The sequence below is a fragment of the Coregonus clupeaformis genome, chromosome 10, assembly GCF_020615455.1.
Source record: "Coregonus clupeaformis isolate EN_2021a chromosome 10, ASM2061545v1, whole genome shotgun sequence".
Taxonomy (NCBI): domain Eukaryota; kingdom Metazoa; phylum Chordata; class Actinopteri; order Salmoniformes; family Salmonidae; genus Coregonus; species Coregonus clupeaformis.
This window is the reverse complement of record NC_059201.1, coordinates 30165325-30192881: the sequence shown is the minus strand read 5'-3', so window position 1 is coordinate 30192881 and position 27557 is coordinate 30165325. Positions and strand designations below refer to the sequence as shown.

Sequence of the window (27557 nt, the reverse complement as noted above, 5' to 3'; positions counted from 1 at the left end):
TAGATAGAATTGCACGAAATTTGCTGTAAAACAGATTTTTTTGGTCTCTGCCCCATGGCAAAATTAGTAGAATTGTATGAAATGTATTATAAAATTGCAAAATGTTCTCTATGCCCAATGGCAAAATGTGTAGAATTGCAGGAAATTAACTTTAACACATATATTTGTCTCCCCACGTGAAGACCAGGGCTGGTAAAATGTTTTGCTCGCGAGGGGGTGGTGCCCCCCAACCAAATCTCGCTTAGGGCCCCAAAAAGGCTAGGTCCGGCCCTGGCTACTGGCATAATGCATTTAGTTAAAAAAGTTTACCTGCACAAATAGATTGATTGCACAAATCAGTTGACTGCATGTGTGGGTATGGATGTGGGTACGCAGACCCGTGAGCCACTGCAGCCCCTCATGATGAGTTCTGATTTTTTGTGGGCCCACACCCATTAAAGTTGCCCATCCCTGATTTAGACCATAATCTGTATTGTTTTCTTGGGTGGTTTGTGTGTGCACGTACATGCCTGCATGACTGCATGTGTTTGTCTGCTTTAATGTAGCCTATACGAAGCTGGCTCTGAATTTAAAATACCTTCTCATAAGGTGAAGATCAGTCAGCATCGATTCCTACTTTTACTTCAACACTTAGCTTACCGGCTCAATACCACTTGTTTGAGTGCAATTATCCTTATTATGGCAACGTCTGCAATGGACTTCCAACAATCTATGTCCATATTTTCTCTGTATATTTGTGGTGCCTACATAAGCAGATGTACTGTAATGGTTGTTTGTAGACTAGGCACCCTGGGGGAAAATCAAACCTATTTGTGTACCCGTTTACATACACTGTTGCTGAGCACATTTAGCAGGATCATTAGGATAATAATGAGAAGAGTTACACTGATATGAGAAATCGATAGTGTGACCTTTATTGTGAGCATCTAGACGGGAACTCCAGATGACAAATGATGTGTGAATCGCAGAAAACAATTACTATTACATTTAATTTAAATGTCACTTTCCTCCACAGATCCGATGCACTTCCACTGGGGGAGAGTGACAGAATGCAAATTGATACATCAATCCTTTTAATGCAATAACATCAGTTACATCCTCAAGACAAAATAAAATACAATGGGGGGAAATATACAGTTGAAGTCGGAAGTTTACATACACCTTAGCCAAATACATTTAAACTCAGTTTTTCACAATTCCTGACATTTAATCCTAGGAAAAATTCCCTGTCTTAGGTCAGTTAGGATTACCACTTTATTTTAAGAATGTGAAATGTCAGAATAATAGTAGAGAGAATTATTTCTTTCAGCTTTTATTTCTTTCATCACATTCCCAGTGGGTCAGAAGTTTACATACACTCAATTAGTATTTGGTAGCATTGTCTTTAAATTGTTTAACTTGGGTCAAATGTTGTTTCGGGTAGACTTCAACAAGCTTCCCACAATAAGTTGGATGAATTTTGGCTCATTCCTCCTGACAGAGCTGGTGTAACTGAGTCAGGTTTATAGGCCATCTTCCTCGCACACGCTTTTTCAGTTCTGCCCACACATTTTCTATAGGATTGATGTCAGGGCTTTGTGATGACCACTCCAATACCTTGACTTTGTTGTCCTTAAGCCATTTTGCCACAACTTTGGAAGTATGCTTGGGGTCATTGTCCATTTGGAAGACCCATTTGCGACCAAGCTTTAACTTCCTGACTGATGTCTTGAGATGTTGCTTCAATATATCCACAAAATGTTCCTTCCTCATGATGCCATCTGCATGGTCCCATGGTGTTTATCTATTATGTGAAGTGCACCAGTCCCTCCTGCAGCAAAGCACCCCCACAGCATGATGCTGCCACCCCCGTGTTTCACGGTTGGGATGGTGTTCTTCGGCTTGCAAGCAACCCCCTTTTTCCTCCAAACATAACGATGGTCATTATGGCCAAACAGTTCTATTTTTGTTTCTTCAGACCAGAGGACATTTCTCCAAAAAGTACAATCTTTGTCCCCATGTGCAGTTGCAAACCGTAGTCTGGCTTTTTTATGGCAGTTTAGGAGCAGTGGCTTCTTCCTTGCTGAGCGGCCTTTCGGGTTATGTCAATATAGGTCTCGTTTTACTGTGGATATAGATACTTTTGTACCTGTTTCCTCCAGCATCTTCACAAGGTCCTTTGCTGTTGTTCTGGGATTGATTTGCACTTTTCGCACCAAAGTACATTCATCTCTAGGAGACAGAACGCTTCTCCTTCCTGAGCAGTATGACGGCTGCATGGTCCCATGGTGTTTATACTTACATACTATTGTTTGTACAGATGAACGTCGTACCTTCAGGCGTTTGGAAATTGCTCCCAAGAATGAACCAGACTTGATTTCTTTTGATTTTCCCATGATGTCAAGCAAAGAGGCACTGAGTTTGAAGGTAGGCCTTGAAATACATCCACAGGTACACCTCCAATTGACTCAAATGATGTCAATTAGCCTATCAGAAGCTTCTAAAGCCATGACATAATGTTCTGGAATTTTCCAAGCTGATTAAAGGCGCAGTCAACTTAGTGTATGTAAACCTCTGACCCACTGGAATTGTGATACAGTGAATTATAAGTGAAATAATCTGTCTGTAAACAATCGTTGGAAAAATTGCTTGTGTCATGCTCAAAGTAGATGTCCTACCCGACTTGCCAAAACTATAGTTTGTTAACATTAAATTTTTGGAGTGGTTGAAAAATGAGTTTTAATGACTTCAAGCTAAGTGTATGTAAACTTCCAACTTCAACTGTATATAGATGTCAAACACGAGTAGTCCATTTGCTGTGCATGACTTCTTCAGATTGCCTTGATCTCCTTGAAGGCAGAATACAAATGACTGTCTCTACTCCTGCAGTCTAGAGCCAGGGGTTTCAGACTAATAGTTGGCCCATGTCTATGGGTTGCCCTGGGGAACCAGAGTGGAGGATTAGAGCGTAATGGATGAGAGCGAGGGGTAATGAAGGAGATCTGTCTTAAATTTAATCACTGGTTTAAAGGGACATGATCTGGTCAGAGGGGGGGGGTTTCTTTATTTTTTTTAAATGTTTTACTTTGTAGAATAATAGTGAAGACATCAAAACTATGAAATAACACAAATGGAATCATGTAGTAACCAAAAAAGTATTTAAAAAATCAAAATGTATTTTATATTTGAGATTCTTCAAATAGCCACCATTTGCCTTGATGACAGTTTGCACACTCTTGGCATTCTCTCAACCAGCTTAATGAGGTAGTCACATGGAATGCATTTCAATTAACAGGTGTGCCTTCTTAAAAGTTTAATTTGTGGAATTTATTTCCTTCTTAATGTGTTTGAGCCAATCAGTTTTGTTGTGACAAGGTAGGGGGAGCTCAAATAAGCAAAGAGAAATGACAGTCCATCATTACTTTAAGACATGAAGGTCAGTCAATACGGAAAATGTCAAGAACTTTGAAAGTTTCTTCAAGTGCAGTCGCAAAAACCATCAAGAGCTATGATGAAACTGGCTCTCATGAGGACCGCCACAGGAATGGAAGACCCAGAGTTACCTCTGCTGCAGAAGATACGTTTATTTGAGTTACCAGCCTCAGAAATTGCAGCCCAAATAAATGCTTCAGAGTTCAAGTAACAGACACATCTCAACATCAAGTGTTCAGAGGGGACTGTGTGAATCAGACCTTCATGGTCAAATTACTGCAAAGAAACCAATACTAATGGACACCAATATGAAGAAGAGACCTGCTTGGGCCAAGAAACACGAGCAATGGACATTAGACCAGTGGAAATGTGTGCTTTGGTCTGGAGTCCAAATTTGAGATTTTTGGTTCAAACTGCCGTGTCTTTGTGAGACGCGGTGTGGGTGAACGGAGGATTTCTGCATGTATAGTTCCCACCGTAAAGCATGGAGGAGGAGGTGTTATGGTGTGGGGGTGCTCTGCTGGTGACACTGTCAGTGATTTATTTAGAATTCAAGGCACTACTACCACAGCATTCTGCAGTGATACGCCAATCCATCTGTTTTGGGCTTAGTGGGACCATCATTTGTTTTTCAACAGGACAATGACCTAACACACCTCCAGGCTGTGTAAGGGCTATTTTACCAAGAAGGAGAGTGATGGAGTGCTGCATCAGATGACCTGGCCTCCACTATCCCCCGACGTCAACCCAATTGAGATGGTTTGGGATAAGTCGAACCGCACAGTGAAGGAAAAGCAGCCATCAAGTGCTCAGCATATGTGGGAACTCCTTCAAGACTGTTGGAAAAGCATTCCAGGTGAAGCTGGTTGAGAGAATGCCAAGAGTGTGCAAAGCTGTCATCAAGGCAAATTGTGGCTATTTGAAGAATCTCATATATTAAATATGTTTTGATTTGTTTAACACGTTTTTGGTTACTACATATGTGTTATTTCATAGTTTTGATGTCTTCAATATTATTATACAATGTAAAAAATAGTACAAATAAAAAGAAACTCTTGAATGAGTAGGTGTGTCCAAACTTTGGACTGGTACTGTAAGTGCTCAGATATTCTACATCATTCACTCAAACATCAGTATTTTTTCTGCGTGAGGTCAGATTGGCTGTCAGTCCCCAATCTCTTTTCAGATTATTGGGGATTTTCATTCTACTCAATGCATTAGGGGTTAGAGTTGCTAAGGACATAGCCTAGTCCCACCCATGGCATTACAAACTACTATTGCAGTCATGTTCAATATACGGTACCTGTATGTTGTTATTGTTCCTAGATTTTAAATGAGTTATGCACCAGTATCATGATTCATCGGTTGTTTATTTCCTCTACATTATTTGGCTTTCATTTGTAATGCTAATTAGGCTAATTGTACTAAATCAAATCAAAACGCTGAACACAGCAGCTAAACAATCACCAGGGATATCTGGAAATACTTTAATCAGAGACTGAGAAAAAGGCTGTTGTGTTTTATGGATAAGGAGGGGTAGAGAGTATGAAGCACGACGGCAGTAAGCGATGGATGTAGAGTAAGAGAGAAAGAGGGCGGTAAAAGGAGAACGAGAGAAAGAGGAAGTGAGAGAGGAAGTGTGAGAGAATGAAAGAGAGAGGCAGAGAAAATTAAAAGCTGATTACCTTCTGAGGAAATTTCCAGTTCCCCTTAGGGAGGGAGAAGAGACAATTTCTTGTCTTCTAGCATTTATTAAGCCTGCCTCCAGGGTAATCAGGACTGGCTAAATATAGCCACTGGAGAAGGAATATAACGCTATATATGCCTACTAGTATATGCTGATGCCTTCCTTCATGCACATTAGCCTACATCTTTATAGCCAATATGGAAAGTTAAATGTTGATTGTACTTATTTGTACAATGTATCTGTATCTTATGTTTCCAAAGGGGCCATCATCACATTGTTGGCTGTTTGCACTACAGATGACAGTCAACTGTATGGTTGTGTGTCTGAAAATGTCTCTCAGTTCCCCTCTCTGTATCCCTTAATCACTCCCCAGTCTGTTCCTGGTGTATACGTAGCTCTTTGTAAATTGCTCCAGCTGTGATCATAGCATGTAGCTGAAGGCTATGTGAAATGATTATATTGTACTGAGATAACTGACAGTGTGTAGCCTTGAGGCAGTTCTGTTCTGCGTCTCCTTGAAGATATTGCTCTGATAAAGCAGGGCCTTCACTGTGCTGTTGGATCGAAGGGGAAGCCTTGGAGCCAAGTTCTGCTGAGTGGGAGCCAGATGAAAGGAATAAAATATCAGTTGATATGTTTGTCCAGTATGCACTGTGTCAGAGGGGAAATCATCTCTTAAGATACTTCTCAGTCCAATCAGGGCAGCTCTTGGCGTTGGTTACTGCCCAAATGCATATCTAAGGGTTTTGAAAAACAATGCCAAATTCACTTGGCACAGACTGAAATTAGGGAGGAAGTTTGTGAAACTGCAATCAGTTATATCTAGTGTTAATTCTTAGTGGCGATGCTCAGTCTGACCTGAGAACTATACGAGTCTCACGGGTTTAACAGTTTGAGTTGAGATCATTCATGAATGTAGGATCGGGTGGGTGCAGCTTAATATTGTCATCATGTTCAATAGGGACTTAGTAACAACAAATAAATACTGGTACTGTGCATCTATTTTCCTTAGAATCCCTTCCGGCTGATTTAATCATTGAGCAACTACTTTTCCCTTAATTTGACCATAAATACCACAGAATGGGTTTGATAAACGGTGTGTGTATTTTCAGCAGGTTGGGGTCAGGTTCAAGATACATTTTCGAGTGCTTGACGTTGGTCCGGAGGTAGATAATTATTTTAAACTGTCGGGCTAGGTGTGGGTCATCACTAGCTCTTAGCATAACCTTGAAGATGTCAGTAATGCACCTGATAGATAGTGTGTGTTTGGGTCCCAGGAGACACGCTGACGCACCCTAGCTGCAGATGGCTCATAAAAGACAACACACACACACACAAAAATACAAAAACGCAAACACACAGAGAAAGCTCCCTGGGCTGAATGGAGGTGTATTAATCACACTGTGATCTGTGACCCAGTCTTTTAATTGCATCCGCTCTGCCTTGCTCCCACTCTCATTCTTTATCTCCCCTCTTCCCTCTCTTCCTCCAGCTGTACCCAGAAGAGGCTCTAATGCAGAGATAAGAGAGGAGACTGTAGATCTGTAGAGCTTTACCACTATCCCCACGGGCTCATTGAAAACACCTCCTGATAGGCCAGCAGCACAGACTGAACAGGCCCAGTGAAAACACCTCCTGATAGGCCAGCAGCACAGACTGAACAGGCCCAGTGAAAACACCTCCTGATAGGCCAGCAGCACAGACTGAACAGGCCCAGTGAAAACACATCCTGATGAGCCAGCAGCACAGACTGAACAGGCCCAGTGAAAACACCTCCTGATAGGCCAGCAGCACAGACTGAACAGGCCCAGTGAAAACACCTCCTGATAGGCCAGCAGCACAGACTGAACAGGCCCAGTGAAAACACCTCCTGATAGGCCAGCAGCACAGACTGAACAGGCCCAGTGAAAATACCTCCTGATAGGCCAGCAGCACAGACTGAACAGGCCCAGTGAAAACACCTCCTGATAGGCCAGCAGCACAGACTGAACAGGCCCAGTGAAAACACCTCCTGATAGGCCAGCAGCACAGACTGAACAGGCCCAGTGAAAATACCTGCTGATAGGCCAGCAGCACAGACTGAACAGGCCCAGTGAAAACACCTCCTGATAGGCCAGCAGCACAGACTGAACAGGCCCAGTGAAAGCACCTCCTGATAGGCCAGCAGCACAGACTGAACAGGCCCAGTGAAAACACCTCCTGATAGGCCAGCAGCATAGACTGAAAAAGCTCTGCTGGGACACACTTTGATTCATAACGCCGTCTGTGTCCACCAGCCCATCATGAAGGCTTCTCAGGCACTGTGTCACTCCTGACACTCAGTATGGTGACACAATGGCTTTGGTGCCTTCATAAAACATAGAACACTCTGAGCAATATGGGAAATGATCTCGGTCAGATGCTTTAAACGTTCTGTTTTTCTCTACATTACATTCCTATTAAAAGGTGCTGTTGACAGGAAGGCTTGGTTATGGGGCCGCTCTCATACCTGGAGAGGAGGGAGGAGGGAGGACGGGGGAGGGAGGAGGGGGGAGGGAGGAGGGAGGAGGGGGGATGGGGGGATGGGGGTGGCTACTGGTGTGACAGCACACTAACGATGTGACAAGCCCTTGTTCCTTCTGTAAGTGCACCGGTCACAGATAACAACCACATGCTGCTGGGGTGAAACACGAGCACTGACGCATACTAATGCAAGTAGACAGCTCTTTCTCCCACACACATAGGTGCCTATGCCCACACAAGCTATCACATACATCTCCTATAAATACTATAAATGAGTGTCTCAACTCAGCAGCATGTAAATGGAGGGATTTTACCTTCCCCCTGTAGCACAATACAAAGACAGCATCATTCTGCACAATGTAGATTCAGATGTATTCAACTGTAGAATGGAGGCAAAGGTTTTAGAAAGATAATTTCATGAGAATCATTCTTCAGGATGCACCAACTTTGAAAACAAACACAGTGCCGAATAGAAGGACAGATAACTGAATAAGCTGTGTGGTGTTAACCTGCAACTCTGCCCTCCCAGTTCAACTAAACACACTAATGTTACTGTGTTACAGTGGTCACATTGTGACACCAGGCTCGGTGTTGTTCTCCTCCTCTGTTCTCAGCCCCAGTGAAACACTGTTATTTGCTAATTGAGGGGGATGCACTGATTGGCCTGTTGGGTTGAAGAAAGCGGCGGGGTGGCAGACACAATGTTTACTTAACGCCGCTCCACCACCGGGATAAACACAGACCTTGCAAAGGAAGACAAGGCTTGATCTGATGCTTTTCTCTAGCCTTCTCTATACCCTTTAGACACCAGAACATGCCATGGTTGGCTCAACTAGGGCTGTAACCTGGGACTACCGTCTGGCTCATTCATAGCCATACTGCCGCAACATCACGTTGGTCTCACCCTGCTCTTCTGTGACCCTGGTTTAACATCTAACATCTGAAGGACTGGGAGACATGTGAAGCCTACTGTCACGGCTGCCTGTGCCCTCTATCCTGCCCTGCCTTTGTGATGTGCTGGCCACTCTGGCTGCCAGACAGAATGTTCTGTTCCGGTACATGCACACTGAGAGCAGCAGAGAGGAATGACACTGCCCCCACAGCACCAGCCCTCCATCCATACCATGCCAAACATCCCAGTCTACAGTATGTGAGGGCACACACACACGCAGAGAGACCAACACACATGTACATGCTGTACTGTGCACATGGGTTATAATTTGGCACAAACCCAATGAACCTCTATACACACACACACACACACACATCAACCTGGGCAATGCAATCAAAGCAGGTGGAACCTGTCAAGTGTGAGGTGACTGGTGGAGACATGGATGCCTACAGGGGCTTAGAGGGGCAGTAACCATGGCGATGCCCTTCGCCCTCAGACATACACTGTACTGTACATATCATACTGTTAGAGAAGAACAACCCTGACCCTTGGCTAGGCTAGCCACAGACGCCTTTACGTTTCTCTTATGCGCCAACTCTCTCTCCCCTCCTCTCTCTCTCACTCACTCGTTCTCTCTAGCTCACTTTTTCTCACTGTTTTCTTTTTCTCCCTCACCATCCTCTTATCCCAGTTTGTATTACCACAGTACCATTAGTAAAGCAGTGCTGTCTCCATGATGGCATTATAGCCTATGGTGCATTGGTAGTTATTCCATTTTATAAATTGGGTAGTTTGGCTCCTGGATGCTGATTGGCTGAAAGCCGTGGTATATCAGCCACATACCACGGGAATTACCAAAAAATTATTTGTACTGTTCTAATTATGTTGGTAACCAGTTTATAATAGCAATAAGGCACCTCGGGGGTTTGTGGTATATGGCCAATATAAGGGTTGTATCCAGGCATTCCGCGTTGCGTCGTGCGTAAGAACAGCCCTTAGCCATGGTATATTGGCCATATACCACACCCCCTCGAACCTTATTGCTTAAGTATCTGACTGTGTTACAGATATGTTACACTGTACCTAGATTATTTCCATCACAGTTGAATGGATGGTATTTGTAGCATTTTCCTGCTAACTGGATGGTATTTGTAACATTTTCCTGCTAACTGGATGTGTCATTAAACATGGCGTAGCTCCTCCACCCCTCCACCTCCTCCCTGGCATGTCAGCAGGTGGGCAGAAAGCTGGTCCAGTGCCCTCAGAGACAATCGAAGCTTGCCTGTCACAACGACACACCATAGCGCCATCGCCTTGGCCACGCGTGTTCCCATGCCAACCACCCCGCTGTCATGGGGACACAAGGCCACGGGTACAGACGTGCCCTCAGAACCCTGCGCCTTTCTTATGCTAACACACACTTACACAGATACACACAAACACACACACAGCTGCAGGACACACACACAGCCTCAGAACACACACCCCTACAGCAAGCCTCCCAGGACACGCCGCAAGAGACCTGCTTAAATGACAACAATTAGCCTGTTCTGTTTAAGCAAATTAGAGCCATTGGCACAATACAGCCTGCTCTTTGCTGGTTGTTTTGGACATATAACCATGCTGTTTCTCTGTCTGAGGGATACTGCAAACTGTGAGACGGTTGTCTCATGATTGATCTTACATCTGAAACTTAAAAATAGTGAAGAAGTGAACAGTTTATCATTCATTGGTTGGATATGAATCTATCTCGCCACATGGCAGAGACTTGTTGTGCTCTGCAGAGCTTCAGCTCAGCATAGAGAAGCTGGATTTGATTGTGTTTGTCTGTTACTGTAAGATTTATGCACACATTGTCAAAATGATGTTTGCCATTCCTCCATTACACGTACAATTACTCTCCGGGTGAAACAGAAACCTAATTTGTGCGATGTGTGCCACAGTTGTTGAAAAGATCTCATGCTTTATTAGTATGTTGTTTGGTGCATCTTTTGACAGGAAGCTGGGCGATAAATTGGCAAGATGGCTTGATAAAAAGCTTGTTGTGCAGAATTCTCCACGGTGGATTTTGAAAAATGGCATCTCCCCAGCTCATAACAGACGATTTGTTCCCCGGGTGATTTATGAAATCAATTTTTCTTGTTATCAGCAGCAGGAGTGTGACTGAGAGATAAGATCAGTGCATAGCCTTTTTAAACAGAAGGAGAAGGGGATTGAGGCTGTGTGTGTGTGTGTGTGTGTATGTGTGTGTGTGTGTGTGTGTGTGTGTGTGTGTGTGTGTGTGTGTGTGTGTGTGTGTGTGTGTGTGTGTGTGTGTGTGTGCAAGTCGTTTCTGGGGGTGTTTCATCAGTTGCTTTAGCAGCATTCACACCTCCAGTCTCAAACAAAGTGCTACAGATTGGTCATACCTAGGGCTGTTGCGGTGACCGTATTACCGCCATACCGGCGGTCACGAGTCATGAAGGCAGTCAAATTCCATGTGACCGTTTAGTCACGGTAATTAGGCTTCTCCAAGCTCTGATGGTGCTGCTGGTCATTAGTAGCCTACCAAACTTGCTAACTGCCTGGTAGTCAGCACTCTATTGTCCCTCTAATGACTCTAACATAAATGCAAATGTCTTCGAAAATCGAACCAATCACTTCATGAGAGCCTATGAGCTCATGTTGCGCAACATTTCTATAGGCTATGCAATTGCGCGAGAAAACAGAGTGATGGCCTCTATTAAAAAGAGGAGGATCCCATCAGCTTTCTATAGTCTAGGCCTGCTATATTTATTTCTCAACTTTCCTAATATTAAGCACATTGCTTATCTTTACAACAGGAGTATAGCCTACCTGGCTGGCATGAAAATGAACTACGGGAAAAGCGTCCTCCATTCGCTATTTAAGTGCATAGATTACATGTATTTTTTCCTGCTGCCCCTGTTTCGAGACAGGTGCATGGTAATGGTCCATTCTAAATCAAAAAAAAATTCACACATATATTATTTAGTATATGTAAAGACAAGATTAAATCAAGAATAGTCTGATGGGTGACAATATTAGCCTATCACTTGTGAATTATATATTATCACTTGTGAATGATGACCAGTATAAGGCAAGAAACACAACTTTTTCTAATCATAGTCGCACACCTCATTTAGCCTAGCCCATAGGCCTATATGTTTTGATGAGGTTTGTATCACAACTAAAGTGGCCAAATAGCTTCTTAAAATTAAGCACATTTAATCCGCTTTACAAGGGGTATAGAGCTTAACTGGTATACATAAGCAGTGCGTGAGTTTCAAGTTTGGGGAAGATAATTTCCCCCATAAAAATGCACCTTTATAATAAAAGCATTACATGCATACAGTAATTGCATTTGCGGTCACTTTTGATAATGGTGTTTTCCCGCTAATTGAACATTTGCGCTTATAGCCTACTGCCATGTGCATATTGCTGCTCTTATAATGTGAAGAAATAGCCTAATAGTTGATCAACATTTAAACGTTCTGATCTGTTGCGTCAGCCACATTGCATACATTTTTTTGGGGGATGCTAGTGGTTGTATTAATTTGGGATCTATCACATCCCACAACTGTCCCAGACTATGTTTGGAATATGTATTTCTCGCACAGAATAGAATAGGTCAACTTTTGTACGATGGGAGATAGTAGATTGACATAGGCTCTCCCGAGTGGCGCAGTGGTCTAAGGCAATGCATGCAGTGCTAGCTGTGCCACTAGAGATCCTGGTTTGAATCCAGGCTCTGTCGTAGCCGGCCACGACCGGGAGACCCATGGGGCGGCGCACAATTGGCCCAGCGTCGTCCAGGGTAGGGGAGGGAATGGCCGGCAGGGATGTAGAGCATGGCGTTTGCAACACCAGGGTTGTGGGTTCGATTCCCACGGGGGGCCAGTATGAAAAATAAAAAGATAATGTAAGTCGCTCTGGATAAGAGCGTCTGCTAAATGACTAAAATGTAAAAAAAAATAGGCTAGTGCTTTTGCTGTTCGTTAGGCCTACTCATCTTGTTGGCAGTTCTTCCAATATCTTCAATATGCACCTCGGAATTGGATAAGGACGCGTGCAGTTGCGTCCCCGATGTGTCTGTCTTCACTTGTATCCTGTGAGAAAGTGCTTTTCAAATTGTGAATGAGAGACTGATGAAGTGTGTACAGGCTGCGCAAAAAAACAAAGCATAGCTCATGCCTTTCAAGTTACTTTTTTCAAATCATCATTAGAGCTGCATGTATTAAAAATCTTAACATATAGCCCAACATTTGTAGAACAACTAAAGTTACATGAATAACTCTAAATTAAGCATATAGGAGGACCTTTTTCTTTGTTAACCGCTCAACACAAAATAGCTGCATGTGCGCACTCCCTCAAATCGTTTGGAGAAAATATCCTTTCTATTTTATTCAGCTTTGTTCAATTGAATTCTTCATTCTATCAAATAATATAAAATAATGCCACGGAATTCTAAACAAATCTTGTCTGCTAAATGAACTAGTGTAGCCCACAGCCATATGGCATAGCCAGATCAGGACCTAACATAAGGACAACTCAGAGTATGCTATTCTGTTCTTCTGAAATAGACTACATTTTCTTCATATCATGATTCTTTAGACCTGCCTAAAATAAATAATGGATTTATTGTGAAGGTGTAGGCTATATTACATGGATTTATTAGACTTTTTAAAATGTAGATGTTCCAAAGGTCTGCATCAGTGGCTTGTAGGCTATGTGTGGAAGCCAGGAGATGCTAAATGTGTTTATGTTAATGAACGGTCAATTACCATGAGACCGATAGTTATTTGTTTGACTACATTTCGCGACCGCCACAGCCCTAGGCATACCATATAATGAGTGCTGCTGTGAGACCCAGTTTCTCTCGTCTCGCTTATGATCCCTCTCTGTGCTCCACTAAACAGGCCTAGGTTCTGCTCCCCATCTCTCTCTCTGGGCTCCACTAAACAGTCCTGGGTTCTGCTCCCAATCCCTCTCTGGGCTCCACTAAACAGTCCTGGGTGCTGCACCCCATCCCTCTCTGGCCCTCTACCGATCAGTCCTGGGTTCTGCTTCTCATCTCTCTCTGGGCTCTACTAAACAGCCATGGGTTCTGCTTCTCATCTCTCTCTGGGCTCCATATCAAAGTGCTCCACACCATTTCTCTCCCCACCCATTGAGGAGAATGAAAATCCCCAATAATCTGAAAAGAGATTGGGGATTGACAGCCAATCTGACCTCATGCAGAGAAAATACTGATGTTTGAGTGAATGATGTAGAATATCTGAGCACTTATGTACTGGGTAGTGGGTTCCTATGTTGAAATGCAGAGTACCTGGGCAGCATCTGATCAATAGTGACTGGTTATGAGTAATCAGGCCAGGCAGACAGCCCTCCTCTCTCTCTCTCTCTCTCTCTCTCTCTCTCTCTCTCTCTCTCTCTCTCTCTCTCTCTCTCTCTCTCTCTCTCTCTCTCTCTCTCTCTCTCTCTCTCTCTCTCTCTCTCTCTCTCTCTCTCTCTCCTTATATCTCTGCCTGTCAGCTCTGATCATGAAGGGTGCGTGATCTCCTTCAAACACGCAGCTCGTCTGTGAGGCGGAAAGACCACAGACACCCACAATGCTCCCCTCCTCCTCCTCCTCCTCATACATCTAGGTCTCTGGAGGGGAAGGAAGGAAAGTGTGTGACTAGGATGTTCCTCACAATGCTCTCTCGTTCTCTCATTCTCTATTCAGGCGGAAGACCCGAAATGTCATTTAAGATTGTGTTCTGTGTTTCGTGGCAGCATGTTGAAGGGGAAACTTGATTGAGAAAGATAAAGAGCTTCACAGTCTGATGCATTAATGTGACATAGCTTCCATGTAGCCCCGCCGCCCCTTGAAAACGCAAGGAAATACAGTTGTTTTTCATGCGTCTATTTTGGTTTCAGTGGAGATTCAAAGTTGTCTTCACCTCAGAAGACAGGATGAGGAGAGATATGTCTTTATGGAGGTGGAAAAACTATGCCAGTATTTCACAACAGTTACATGTCATCAGATGTGTCACCTCATCCCCTATATCTTACCACTGCCTCTCTCCCCCCCACACCCCCCCCTCCCTCCCTCCCTCCCCCTCCCTCTCTCTCTCTCTCTCTCTCTAGTGAAATTTGAGGACTGCCAGCACAGTAAGGTGGTGGGCTTCGAGAGCAGTGACCCTAACTTCAGTGTGCGTCCTGACGGCTCGGTGTACGCGGAGCAGGAGACGGTCAACCTGTCAGAACCGGTCCAGTTCATGGTGACCGCCCGCGGAGGTCATGACCCTCACATCTGGGAGACCACGGTCAAGCTGGCCTTGGCTGGACACCAGCCCTCTGTCCCTGTGAGTCAGGTAAACATATATATACTGCTGTCATTTACACTGCAGTTAAACACACACATACCTATGCCTCCGGTATAGACACACCGACACACCCCTGCTACTGACAGACTGTACTGTACCTCAGTTGTACATTTGCATGGAAACACATATTTATATACTTCAAAACCTCTAACTGCCTCTCAGGTAAGATCCGTTTTCAATGATCCTCAAGTACATTATATAAAATCACATTATTTCAGGTTCTGCTTTTCAATATCATTAACAGGAATACATTTCTCAGGGAACAACCTATTATTTGCTTTTCAAATATCAGATGTTTAATAGCCTGAGGCTTAATGCTTACTCCAGGTCATGTTTTTAATCATAGAAAATATCCAAGAATTCTGTAAAGCAGTTGCAGAGCTGGGATAAAAATTCTGCCAACTCCTCACAGCACAATAATGAAGGGCATGAAATAATTGACATTGATTAAGCTAATGTTCCAGTCTGTCGGAGGGAGGCATGGGGGAGCCAGGTGACATTGTAGCAGCACTATGGAAATATGTTCCCACATTGTGAGAGCAACAGAGAGAGTCCATGATAGAACAAGAAATCATTATGTTCTAGTAATCTAATGAAAATGTGAAAACCAGTTACATGTTTTAAATTGATACATTTTTGTTGCAAGCCCTTACAACTAGGTACCTTCTGGACACTTTTCTTTCTGATACAAACAGGCAGCGGTGTGTAATTTCGTTGTGTGCAGGTGATTCCGAACTGGAAAATTGCTGTTATGCCCTGTAGAAAAAGTTGTCAAAAGTAAATTGAATTGTTTCATTAAAATTAAATGTGTAGCCATAAAAAACTAAATAATGGAAATGTATTATTCCGGATAAGGGATTTCTCCAACACTGCTTTAGAAACAAAAATGTTTTCAGCACATGGCCCATTTGATGTCGGTTAGCCACTGTATTTGGTCATACAGACAATAATTCCAGGAAAAGTGAATGGTTCCTAAAGGGTAGAGAGAGAGAGACTGTCGTTCACGCTGGTACAGTAGTGTTCCCTCCTCCTCCAGTATGACCCCCAATGACAAACACGGGCTCAGAGGACATGTTGATGTGGCATAGAACCGGGTGCCCTAGCACTATACAGCTGATTCAAATAAGCAAAGCTTGATGATGAGTTGGTGATTTGAATCAGCTGTGTAGTGCTAGGGCAAAAACCAAAATGTGCACCCGGGTGGTCCTGTCCTCCCTCCTTTCCTCCTTCCCTTGCTCTCTGTATCCACCAGAGAGGTTAAAGAAACACTCCAATTCACCAAAAACACCAACATTAAAGCCACTGTAGAAACAGCTTTCAACTGTTTTGTCAGATAGTTTGGGGATGCGGTTCTTCTATATCCATTGATGAAAGATGATTGTGTATATGTAGGGTAATGCCTTGTATACAGAAATGCTTGCTCCCAGTTTCAAAAATAGAAACTACTCAGTGAGGAGTAGATTGATGTTATAAAAGTATTGACTATAAAAAGAAAGAAAGAAAGTCACACACTCTCATTATGCGTCCACACATTTAATGAGTATAGCAACGATATATTTGGTTGCTATACTCATTAAATGTTTGGCAGTGTAATTATTGAAATGTGTGAAATGCTGTGACAGAGTTGTTGTGTCATTTGAGTCACTCTGAGTCAATAGTGTTGAAAGGGAGAGGGGAAAATAATCAGATTACCTATGACCACTACACACCAAAACATGTCAACACAACAGTACAATTTAAAAGTTGCTAAAACATCCTACAGATATTAGGTAATTAAAAGACAGACAGCTCCATTACGAGGTAAGTGCATGTATTAAGTTTCAGAGCAGACGTGTTCAGGGACTCATTGGATTCCTATTATTATGTTCTATTAATTGTTGGCTCGATTTACCTCTCCTAGATTAACTGTGCATAGTGCTTGGTGTATGTGTTGGTGTGTGCATTATAGCTTATCTATTTGTATTGGATGTTAATTTATATATTTGAATATGATCATAGTTTGGCTGCCTCCTGTTTAAGTCTATGTCATTCTGGCTGTGAAGTCCCTCACTGCAGGTTATGTACTCACACTATGGTGCCAGTCTACTGACTCTATATGCATATACCCCCAGCTGATTTCATGCTGCTGTGGCCTGCCTTTTCATACAGTTATGCACCAGTACTCTGTGAGCCTGATGGTCCATTCATGTTAGATTAGAGCAAAGAGCCATAGTAGGGAGGGGTTTAGGACCTAGAGTCTAACTGGTCCGTGAGGAGGCAGAAGAGGATATGGCAGTGAGGTCATGATGGCTAGTCTATGCTGTGATTGCAGTCCAGTTCTACATCCATAAGAGGAATGTATCAATAGTCATAGCAGCTTCCTCAAATGTATTTGATTCAGTAAGAATAATTTTCCTGCCCCTCACAACCTGTTCACCACAGATCACTGCTCTGATCAGCTCTCATCAGAGATAATCAGTGTGGAAGGCTAAAGGAAAAATAGAACAGCAAGAGACATAAAACATTAAATTACATGTCTCGAGATCAACAGTGAATGGAGGATGGGAAACTAGCACATACTTGATATTGTGTAATTGAATGTCCCTGTTTAGTGTTGCCTCCTGCTCTTCAGAATGATAACCTCCAGATGTCAGCTCCAGGGCTGCAGGGCTGACTGATGCCCCAGCAACATGCAGCCTGTCTGGGAGGAGAGAGCAGCCATCTGGCTTGCCCTCTAGCTCTCGGCCTGGGGAGCTCCGGGCAGTTCTGGGACTGATTTCACACTCACTGATTCCTGATTGCACACACACATTCACGCATGCATGCATGCATGCATGCATGCACACACACAACACACACACACAACACACACGCACGCACACACATACACACGCACGGGCGGCAGGTAGCCTAGTGGTTAGCGCAGTGGGCCAGTAACCATAAGGTTGCTTGTTCAAATCCCTGAGCAGACAAGGTGAAAAATCTGCCAATGGACCCTTGAGCAAGGCACTTAACCATAATTGTTCAAGGATCGCCGTTGATAATGGCAGACCCTGGCCGTGACCCCACTCTCTGAGGGTCTCAAAACAAAAAACACATTTCCGGTTCACACATGCGTATTAATACACTTCTGTGAAATAGGACAAATTTAAGCACCTACCAAATTATTATCCCCAACATACCTTTCTCACAACAGAAAAAGCCTGTTCCAGTTTCCACTTTTTCCTTTGAAATTGTGGTGATGTTTGTCATCGTGCCAGCTTCACAGAGCTGTCATTTGCCATGCTGTTTGGAGTGTGAGCAACGTGGCCCTGCTGCAGTGGTATCATCCATAGACAGACTCTGAAAAAATAGGTCCTCTCTGCTCTGTTGTGTCTGCCTGGCACAGTGTTTGGAGGAATGTGGGAGTTTGCCAATGCAACACCGATCGGATGCATCGACCCCATTATCAGCGGGCCTAATGTCCCGCTTTCCCCAGCAGGCTGAGGCGCTGATAATGATGGAGAGGAGCAGCACTGTGTGTGTTATTCAACAGATAGCTGCCGATAAGGACAGGGAGGGAAAACTCCACCCTCTCTGCCTTCTATAAATCTATTCTAGGATCTCACTTTGGCATTTTATCTGTCTTTTGTCTCCCTCCCAATTTTTCTCTTCCCCCTTTCTCCTTCTCTTTGTCTATGTCAAACACCAACACACACACACACGCACACCCACCCACACACACACACATACACACAGCACACACACACACACACACACACACACACACACACACACACACACACACACACACACACACACACACACACATACACACACACACTAAATCCACCTACCACCCATGAAAAGACTGGCACACTCCCATCACGCCCCACTGCCCCTGTACTGGTACCTGGGAGTGTTGTGGTTGAGTGGAGCTGAAGCTAGAGTTATCTTATCAGGGCACCACATCAGGTCCTTCCCCCTCTCTCCTCTCTCCTGTCTCCTCTCCCCTCTCTCCTCTCTCCTCTCTCCTCTCTCCTCTCTCCCCTCTCCCCTCTCCCCTCTCTCCCCTCTCCTCTCTCCTCTCTCTCTTCTCTCCTGTCGAGCTACCTGCTGCTATCAGGAGGCCTGCTGTAAGCCTTGTAGTCAAATCCACTAAGCCGTGAAGAATTAAAACAAAAGGGGGGAAATATACAGTATGTTTGCTCTGGTTTAGCTCGCATCTGTCACTCTGTCTGACAAACCACATGTGTATTGATAGGCTGACCTGCCTGCCGGTGTTTGAGGTTTGAGTTGGTTGTGTGTGTGTGTGTGTCTGCATGCTTTGCAAGGGTGCGTGTGTGTCCTCTGAGCAGGTTTGACAGAAGGATTTCCGCGTGGCTTCAAGTCACATCAGCATGCATGTCTCTGTGAGTGGGGAGCAGGAGAAACAGCAGGATCACTGGATTACATCATGTCAGGCATGAGGACACAGCAACCTTCACTAGATAGATACCATATATACATATCACATAGGCAGGGGCGGCCTGTTCAATAGGGCGATATGGGCGACGCACTGCCAAACGGGAAAAGGAAGGGATTTTTTTTCTAATCCACTATATCACGGCAACAGTAGTTATCAGTGTTGTAATCTATACGTCTGATCTGCCACAGTGCCACACTGCCACTAAATGTCGAATCAGGCTAAAGTCGTGCTTCAAATGGCTCCCCCCCCTTTTGGGGCGATTTCAGTCAGGTTGAAAATCGCCCAGAAGTCTCTCATAGCCTCTAATGTAAAATCTATTTTTTTCAAATTTCAGAGCCTTCAATACAATCTCTATGGGTGTCTGAGGGCTTGCACTTACGCGCTTCGTCATACGTAACGTAACGTAACCATGAACGTAACTGAGAAAAGAGCGGATTGTGTCTTTGAAAGAAGTTCCTTTTTGTCGGCGAACAAATGAAGATAAATTGGCAACGAAACAATTAGGACCTCCCAGACCAAATGTAATAATTCAACAGGTTTCTACTAAAGGCGGAAAGTCCTACACCGAGGATTTTCCAAAAATTGGTACGAACGGAAAAATAACATTGCCACTCAACTTGATGAGGGATACAGGCTAGCTGTCCGCCGCCACAACGATGAGGTTAGTGTTGATAATCACAAGTTTACTGGAGAACTGAGACCAAGTAGAGACTTTGGACAGGGGTGGATATGGTATAATAAAGGCAGTTTATTCAGAGGTAAAGATATCTGGAATCGCGTGCACGGACCCGTTCGTCAAACTCTTAGGGAGCTATAAATTAAGCCCCATTACTTACCATATCAGATAAGAGAAATTGCTGCAGCTACATATATTTTACATCCTGGCCCTACATACAGTGGGGAAAAAAAGTATTTAGTCAGCCGCCAATTGTGCAAGTTCTCCCACTTAAAAAGATGAGAGAGGCCTGTAAATTTAATCACAGGTACACGTCAACTATGACAGACAAAATGAGGAAAAAAAATCCAGAAAATCACATTGTAGGATTTTTCATGAATTTATTTGCAAATTATGGTGGAAAATAAGTATTTGGTCAATAACAAAAGTTTCTCAATACTTTGTTATATACCCTTTGTTGGCAATGACACAGGTCAAACGTTTTCTGTAAGTCTTCACAAGGTTTTCACACACTGTTGCTGGTATTTTGGCCCATTCCTCCATGCAGATCTCCTCTAGAGCAGTGATGTTTTGGGGCTGTCGCTGGGCAACACGGACTTTCAACTCCCTCCAAAGATTTTCTATGGGGTTGAGATCTGGAGACTGGCTAGGCCACTCCAGGACCTTGAAATGCTTCTTACGAAGCCACTCCTTCGTTGCCCGGGTGGTGTGTTTGGGATCATTGTCATGCTGAAAGACCCAGCCACGTTTCATCTTCAATGCCCTTGCTGATGGAAGGAGGTTTTCACTCAAAATCTCACGATACATGGCCCCATTCATTCTTTCCTTTACACGGATCAGTCGTCCTGGTCCCTTTGCAGAAAAACAGCCCCAAAGCATGATGTTTCCACCCCCATGCTTCACAGTAGGTATGGTGTTCTTTGGATGCAAATCAGCATTCTTTGTCCTCCAAACACGATGAGTTTAGTTTTGACCAAAAAGTTCTATTTTGGTTTCATCTGACCATATGACATTCTCCCAATCCTCTTCTGGATCATCCAAATGCACTCTAGCAAACTTCAGACGGGCCTGGACATGTACTGGCTTAAGCAGGGGGACACATCTGCACTGCAGGATTTGAGTCCCTGGCGGCGTAGTGTGTTACTGATGGTAGGCTTTGTTACTTTGGTCCCAGCTCTCTGCAGGTCATTCACTAGGTCCCCCCGTGTGGTTCTGGGATTTTTGCTCACCGTTCTTGTAATCATTTTGACCCCACGGGGTGAGATCTTGCGTGGAGCCCCAGATCGAGGGAGATTATCAGTGGTCTTGTATGTCTTCCATTTCCTAATAATTGCTCCCACAGTTGATTTCTTCAAACCAAGCTGCTTACCTATTGCAGGTTCAGTCTTCCCAGCCTGGTGCAGGTCTACAATTTTGTTTCTGGTGTCCTTTGACAGCTCTTTGGTCTTGGCCATAGTGGAGTTTGGAGTGTGACTGTTTGAGGTTGTGGACAGGTGTCTTTTATACTGATAACAAGTTCAAACAGGTGCCATTAATACAGGTAACGAGTGGAGGACAGAGGAGCCTCTTAAAGAAGAAGTTACAGGTCTGTGAGAGCCAGAAATCTTGCTTGTTTGTAGGTGACCAAATACTTATTTTCCACCATAATTTGCAAATAAATTCATTAAAAATCCTACAATGTGATTTTCTGGGAAAAAAAATCTCAATTTGTCTGTCATAGTTGATGTGTACCTATGATGAAAATTACAGGCCTCTCTCATCTTTTTAAGTGGGAGAACTTGCACAATTGGTGGCTGACTAAATACTTTTTTTCCCCACTGTAGTTCACTATTTGCATCACTTACCAAAATATTACATGTGGTCATATATGCTTGGAAAGTGGAGATGCCATAGAACGTCAAAAAAGTTAACATTGCTGGAGACACATTGCCATTTTGGAGAAGACATCGCGTTTGCTAGCGAAGAGATTTGTTGTGGCAAATGAACTTGGGCTGGGAATTGCCAGGAACCTCACGATAAGATATATGCATCAGCATTGCGAGTCTCATGATTCTATACGTATTGCGATTCGATACTGTGATTTTATTGCGCACCATATGTCTGTTGCAGAGGGATCAGAAAGCCATGAGAACGAGTTTTGATCAGTCATGGAAATAAAAGTGCTGAAAACAAATTGGCTCCCAATGTGAAAAAGATTGAGAACAAGCTATGAAGGAACAATAATGGTGTTTTGGTGCAGGTACAGCCAACTAGCGCTAAAATATTGCGATATTGTCAATACAGTATATCGTAAAGTATCACTATGTAACTCGATTTCTTTCACCCCAATCCCTCAAATTAACGGTAAATAACTGAATTGTTTGCCCCACATTTAGCTAAGATGATTAGCTAGCCAGCTAAAATGTTTTATTTAGTTAGCAGTCGCATCTACAATAGTTTACTGTCAATAACATGTCTCCAAAAATGACGTGGTGTCTCCAATTGTGTTGACATTTTACAATTGCGATGCGCATCCATGAGTATCCACTTTCTGTAGCTCAGCTGGTAGAGCACGGCGCTTGTAACGCCAAGGTAGTGGGTTCGATCCCCGGGACCACCCATACACAAAAATGTATGCACGCATGACTGTAAGTCGCTTTGGATAAAAGCGTCTGCTAAATGGCATATTATTATTATTATTATTATTATCTGAAGAGAGCCCCGAAACATTGTGTGCTGACATTTTATGCAATAAATGAAGTAGGTTGAATCTAGTAGTTCTGATCTTCTGATTGGTCCTGATGAGTTGGGCGAGGTCCCCTCCAGGCTACTGTCACTGTTGCATTGGCTCTGAGTCGGGTTCTCTGTCTTCAAATGTTCAGCCTAAGAGAGGGGATTTTTTTGTGTGTGTGTGTGTGTGTGTGTGTGTGTTTAACAGTGATGATGTGTGTGTGTGTGTGTGTGTGTGTGTTTAACAGTGATGATGTGTGTGTGTGTGTGTTTGTGTGTGTGTGTGTGTGTGTCCTCAGAGCAAGAACTCGTGAGTTGGAAGAACTGAGAGGCCTATGGCGTGGGTGTTGTCCTTGGCCACCTGCTGACAAGGCTGACAAGATAGGACCCTTTTGTCCATTGTTATTGGATAGGAACAGAACTTATAACCAGCTCCTGACCTAAATAGATCTTAGCACAACATTTTACTCAACATATCATATTCCATATTCACTATAACAAATATATTTACTACGACATTAGCAAGAACCGCCACATCCTCAGCCGGCTAATCCAGTGTGTGAAGTTTTGCGGCGTGTTTGAGTTAGCTTTGCGAGGCAAAGATGAAACTGAGGGCTCCACCAACCCTGGTAAGCCAACACTTTTGAGATCAGTCAATAAATGCTTCTGGTATTGACTTATATGCTGCCCCTGTCTTCATGTTGTTGCTGGACATATCTTTTTTAAAATGTGTGTAGGTCACCTAAATCATCAGAAAAATTGCCACCCCTGAGAATTTTTTCAGGAGCCGCCACTGCACATAGGTCTACCAATCTATATACAGTACATCTTCTCAAACACATAGGGCCAGATTTACAATGAGTTTACACCAGTGTGCAGTGCACCTTTTATTAATATGAGGGGATAAAACATGAAAGAAAAAATAAATGAAGTAAAATGAAGGATTAAGATTAGGGAAAGAAGGCAAGGTGTAAAACTGTAATTAAAAACAGTTTTATGTTTTCAGTTTTTGTATTTTATGCACCTCCCCTTTTGTCTAACAGTATATTCCCCTTACATGCTCTGGGAAACTAGTCTTTGCTTGTAAGACCAGTGAATCAGCTATTATCTCACACACTGCAGGATCACTGTTGGTCCTAACATTCTGATCTCGCTGTTATTGAAGAGATATTTCATCAATCCCTTTTCATTTGGAGTAAGGCCACTTTCAGGGGGATATGTCACAGAGTGCATCACACAGAGCTGCACAGCTCTGTGACTGTCAGAAGGGCACGTTGGAGACATCCAACTGTGATTTCTCAGACTGAGAAGGCTTTTTGCTGGATAAAGACATAGAAGTCAACCTCTGAGGACTGTGCAGAGGCCATTGGTAACCTGTCTGCAAGACTAATGCCTGGAAAGTATGCCAAGGCTTGGTCCTCTTAGGTGATTTGCTAAGTACATGAAAGGTGATGGCTGGAAAGCATGGATTATATTTGAATTGAAAATCAATTATTTTTTGTTCATTTTTGTATTAACTGAAAGAAACATTGAAAGATGTTTTATTATGTTTCTCATCATCTGTCAAGGTTGATCTTTATGATGGATTTGTCACCTGTATGTTCCACACCCCACACTTTAAGAAGATGAACAATCAATTCAGTAACACTCCTTTATATTGACCTCTCATGTCTCATCATTCAGTGTGAGACTTTACATTTTGTGGTTGTCTCTCAATTAGTTGTTGAATACTGTAGGTCAATAATGTGTTGATTTCTTCTCCTTTCAGATTGGAGTGGAGGATATGATTGCAAGGGCCTGGGACTCTAATCCCAGGGTTATCAAGTTTCCACGGAAACATCAAAGAAGCTCATCTGCCAATGGACTGAGACGACAGAAGCGGGACTGGGTCATCCCACCAATCAATGTGCCCGAAAACTCCAGAGGACCCTTCCCACAAATGCTTGTCAGAGTGCGTGACAGTATTACACTTATCAATAACCATTGATGTGCAGTTAAGTTGTCTTTTTGTTGTAAACTAGAAATGAGTTCATCATCAATTCTGATAACAATAACCCGATCTTGCTCTGTTTTGCTACCGCGCATCATACACCTTTTCTGAAGTTGTCTTTTTACTTTCATATGAGCCAAAAACATATTCCAAAGACATCTTCAAGCCAGATAACCCACGTCTGTCGGCGGTTCACTCAGTAGCGGTGCGTGGGTAAATTCACTGGGGAAGCCAGAAAAAAAAGCCATATTACAACCTATGTGTTGTGATAATTGCCTTGTTTGCTCTGTAACCTGTTAGTTCATATGCCTTGGCACCGTGATATATAGGCCTAAGGCCGAGACAATAAGAAGACACAGTGGCAGAATAAATTCAACCACGCCTTTGTTTCATCGCAAAACCGGAGAGCAACCTCTGTCAGGTGAAGTCCACAAAGCATATTGCATGTAACAAACAGTTACATGACCTACAGCATGGTCAAGCAAGTTAATGTTTCAAAACATTTCGAACCACTAAACAACTATTGATTTACAACCACTGAGCGTTACCGCAAGTCACAAAGAAAACAGGAGCTGCCTCCACTATTCCAGCACCATTTCAACTTCAACATTTCAACATCCTCAAATCACCTATGCTTAATCTAATATAGTGACAATGAAAAGATACCAAAAACAATTTAGTTAAATCAACATAAGCTAAATATGATATGGCTGTCCATGTTTCTGATTTCTGTGTGAATGTGTGTATGTGTGTGTGCGTGCATTCATGCAAGTAGAAAAAACATGTTGACTCACCCTACTTGTAGAGAAACGCCAATGCCATCCTCCTCTCTTTCAAGTTGACGAAATGGTCTATGACTCTGTCATACAGTACACGCTTTTATTTTTTGTTGTCTTAGGCTACCTGGCTAAAATGCTTGCTCGCTAGCCTAACTTCCTTCATTGGCAACGTTAGCTAGTTAACATTAGCCTTCTACATGTAGCTACATATTGAACTTCCATCCTCTCAGGCCAGGGGCACAAAGTATGAATTAATGGCTGGATCAGAATCGCCATTATAATCATTGGCCAATACGGAGAATTAAGTAAAACCACAAGTCCCTATCTCCATCCATGGCTAATTTAGGAAAGGGCCAATTTTAGCTAGCTATCTCGTCACTGGAGGACAACAACACAACAAGATGCAACAATTCAAGTTGTTTCTGTCAATGACGTATGCTCTCAATGCGATTAGATAGGAGTGACGCCAAATCCAAACTGGCTTCCCTTTACACTTTTTTTTGGGTGCGCCAGGACCATTCACAGTTGAGCTCACTCAGTTTAGCTCAACGTCGATTGGCTATTATTTTATACTTTTTTTATCAAGGGAGGCCAAATGCTCACTGGCTTCCCTTGCACTCAATGCTACGGGTGGCAACAATGTCATACTCTTTTGGGCCAGACAGAATCAGATAGATGGCCTACACATACAGAGACAGAGGGGCAGTGTTTCGCTCACTCGGATGCTTTCTCCAGTGAGATATATTCAGCCTCGTGCGAACTGAAGGAAAATTATGAAACACAGAGACGAAAGATACTTTTTTTTCTTTTTTTTTTTTCTTGGTCAGTATTTTGGGGACGCCTGGCTTCCCTTGGCATCCATGAATACATACTCACCCCAGGCAACTGAAGAGAAGGGTAGAATACATCTCAGTAACCAGGTAACCAGGTTTCCATATAACCTTTTTATGCGAGTAAAGTACGTTGGATAAAAAATGTAAAGACAGGCCTGATGGAAACAGCAAATTTGTCGGTAAACTTTCCAAATGTCGACAAAGCAAAATACGCTAGACAAGGTGGGATTTTTTAGTGTCGGTAAAATTAATAATGTGAGAAATGGCGGTGGAAACGCTTTTATGCGCAAATATTGATATAATAATCATATCGAAACTTGGAGTCACGCGATTAAATGTTGTGTGGTCCTCCCACTATGACTCGGGAATGCAGTTTATTAGGCTACAGATGAAATAGGTTATGATGTACTTCACAGGGTGGTGAAAGTGCAAGGTGATGCGTTGATGCCCCTTTCCAATAAATATTGAGGGTTTTAACCTGGTGACATGATGATCGATGCTTGGCTGCCGTTTGACAAATTAAAATAATCTTAATCATGTAGGCTATACCTACACTGTATCTGCGAGCTGTTGGGTAGAGCGCAGGTGCCAATACCAGAGTGGGTACATTCGCTATATAACGCAACATTTTTGTGACAAAACCATCAGTAGTGTTGAAAATGTGATGGAAACCCATTTAACTTTTACTTTTGTATTCGGTACATAGGAATTTAAACTCAAAAAGTTATTTGTATGTGCACTACCCGTCATCACGCATAGCCTTTTATCCACAACAAGTCAATTTGATGGAAGCACATCTCTGGTGGGAAAATGTGCATATTGTTTCTATGCAGATTTAAGAATATTTGCATAAAAATCTGTTGCCAATTGGATGGAAACCTAGCTACTCACTATGAAGGGCTTAACAGAAAACTACCCAGGTATTTTCTATCAAGAGCCTTCAGTAGGTAAAGAGAGGGCCACTTCTCTCCGATTTGAGTGGTGATGCCAAGTGATCTGTCTGGTACGCCTTAGGACTCTACAAAGACATAGACCCAGACACACAGACAAGAGGACAGATACAGACAGATGGACACCCACACAGCTCTGCTTGAACAGTTGTTCAATACATTTAGCACACTTTCAGTTGCTTGTATGTGTGTGTATGCAGCCATGCAGGAGTTGTTTAAATGAGGTAAACTAGCTCACTGGACATTTTACTATAACTGTTTTAGAAGTGACATGACAAACCAGCTCCATTCCTGTTGTCATGCTATGGCAGCTGTGTCTGTCAGCTCCATGGTT

The 27557-nt window shown here is 43.2% G+C and overlaps 1 protein-coding gene across 2 annotated transcripts in view; it reads left to right on the top strand.

Annotated features, from left to right (window-relative positions):
* Positions 1–27557, top strand: part of cdh4 (cadherin 4, type 1, R-cadherin (retinal)) — a 369197-nt gene that overhangs the window by 242720 nt on the left and 98920 nt on the right. For both annotated transcript variants that reach the window (XM_041887710.2, XM_041887708.2), the window contains exons 4-5: positions 14622–14848; positions 24440–24622. In XM_041887710.2, the coding sequence (XP_041743644.2) occupies positions 14622–14848; positions 24440–24622 (410 nt within the window). The remainder of the gene's footprint in view (positions 1–14621; positions 14849–24439; positions 24623–27557) is intronic.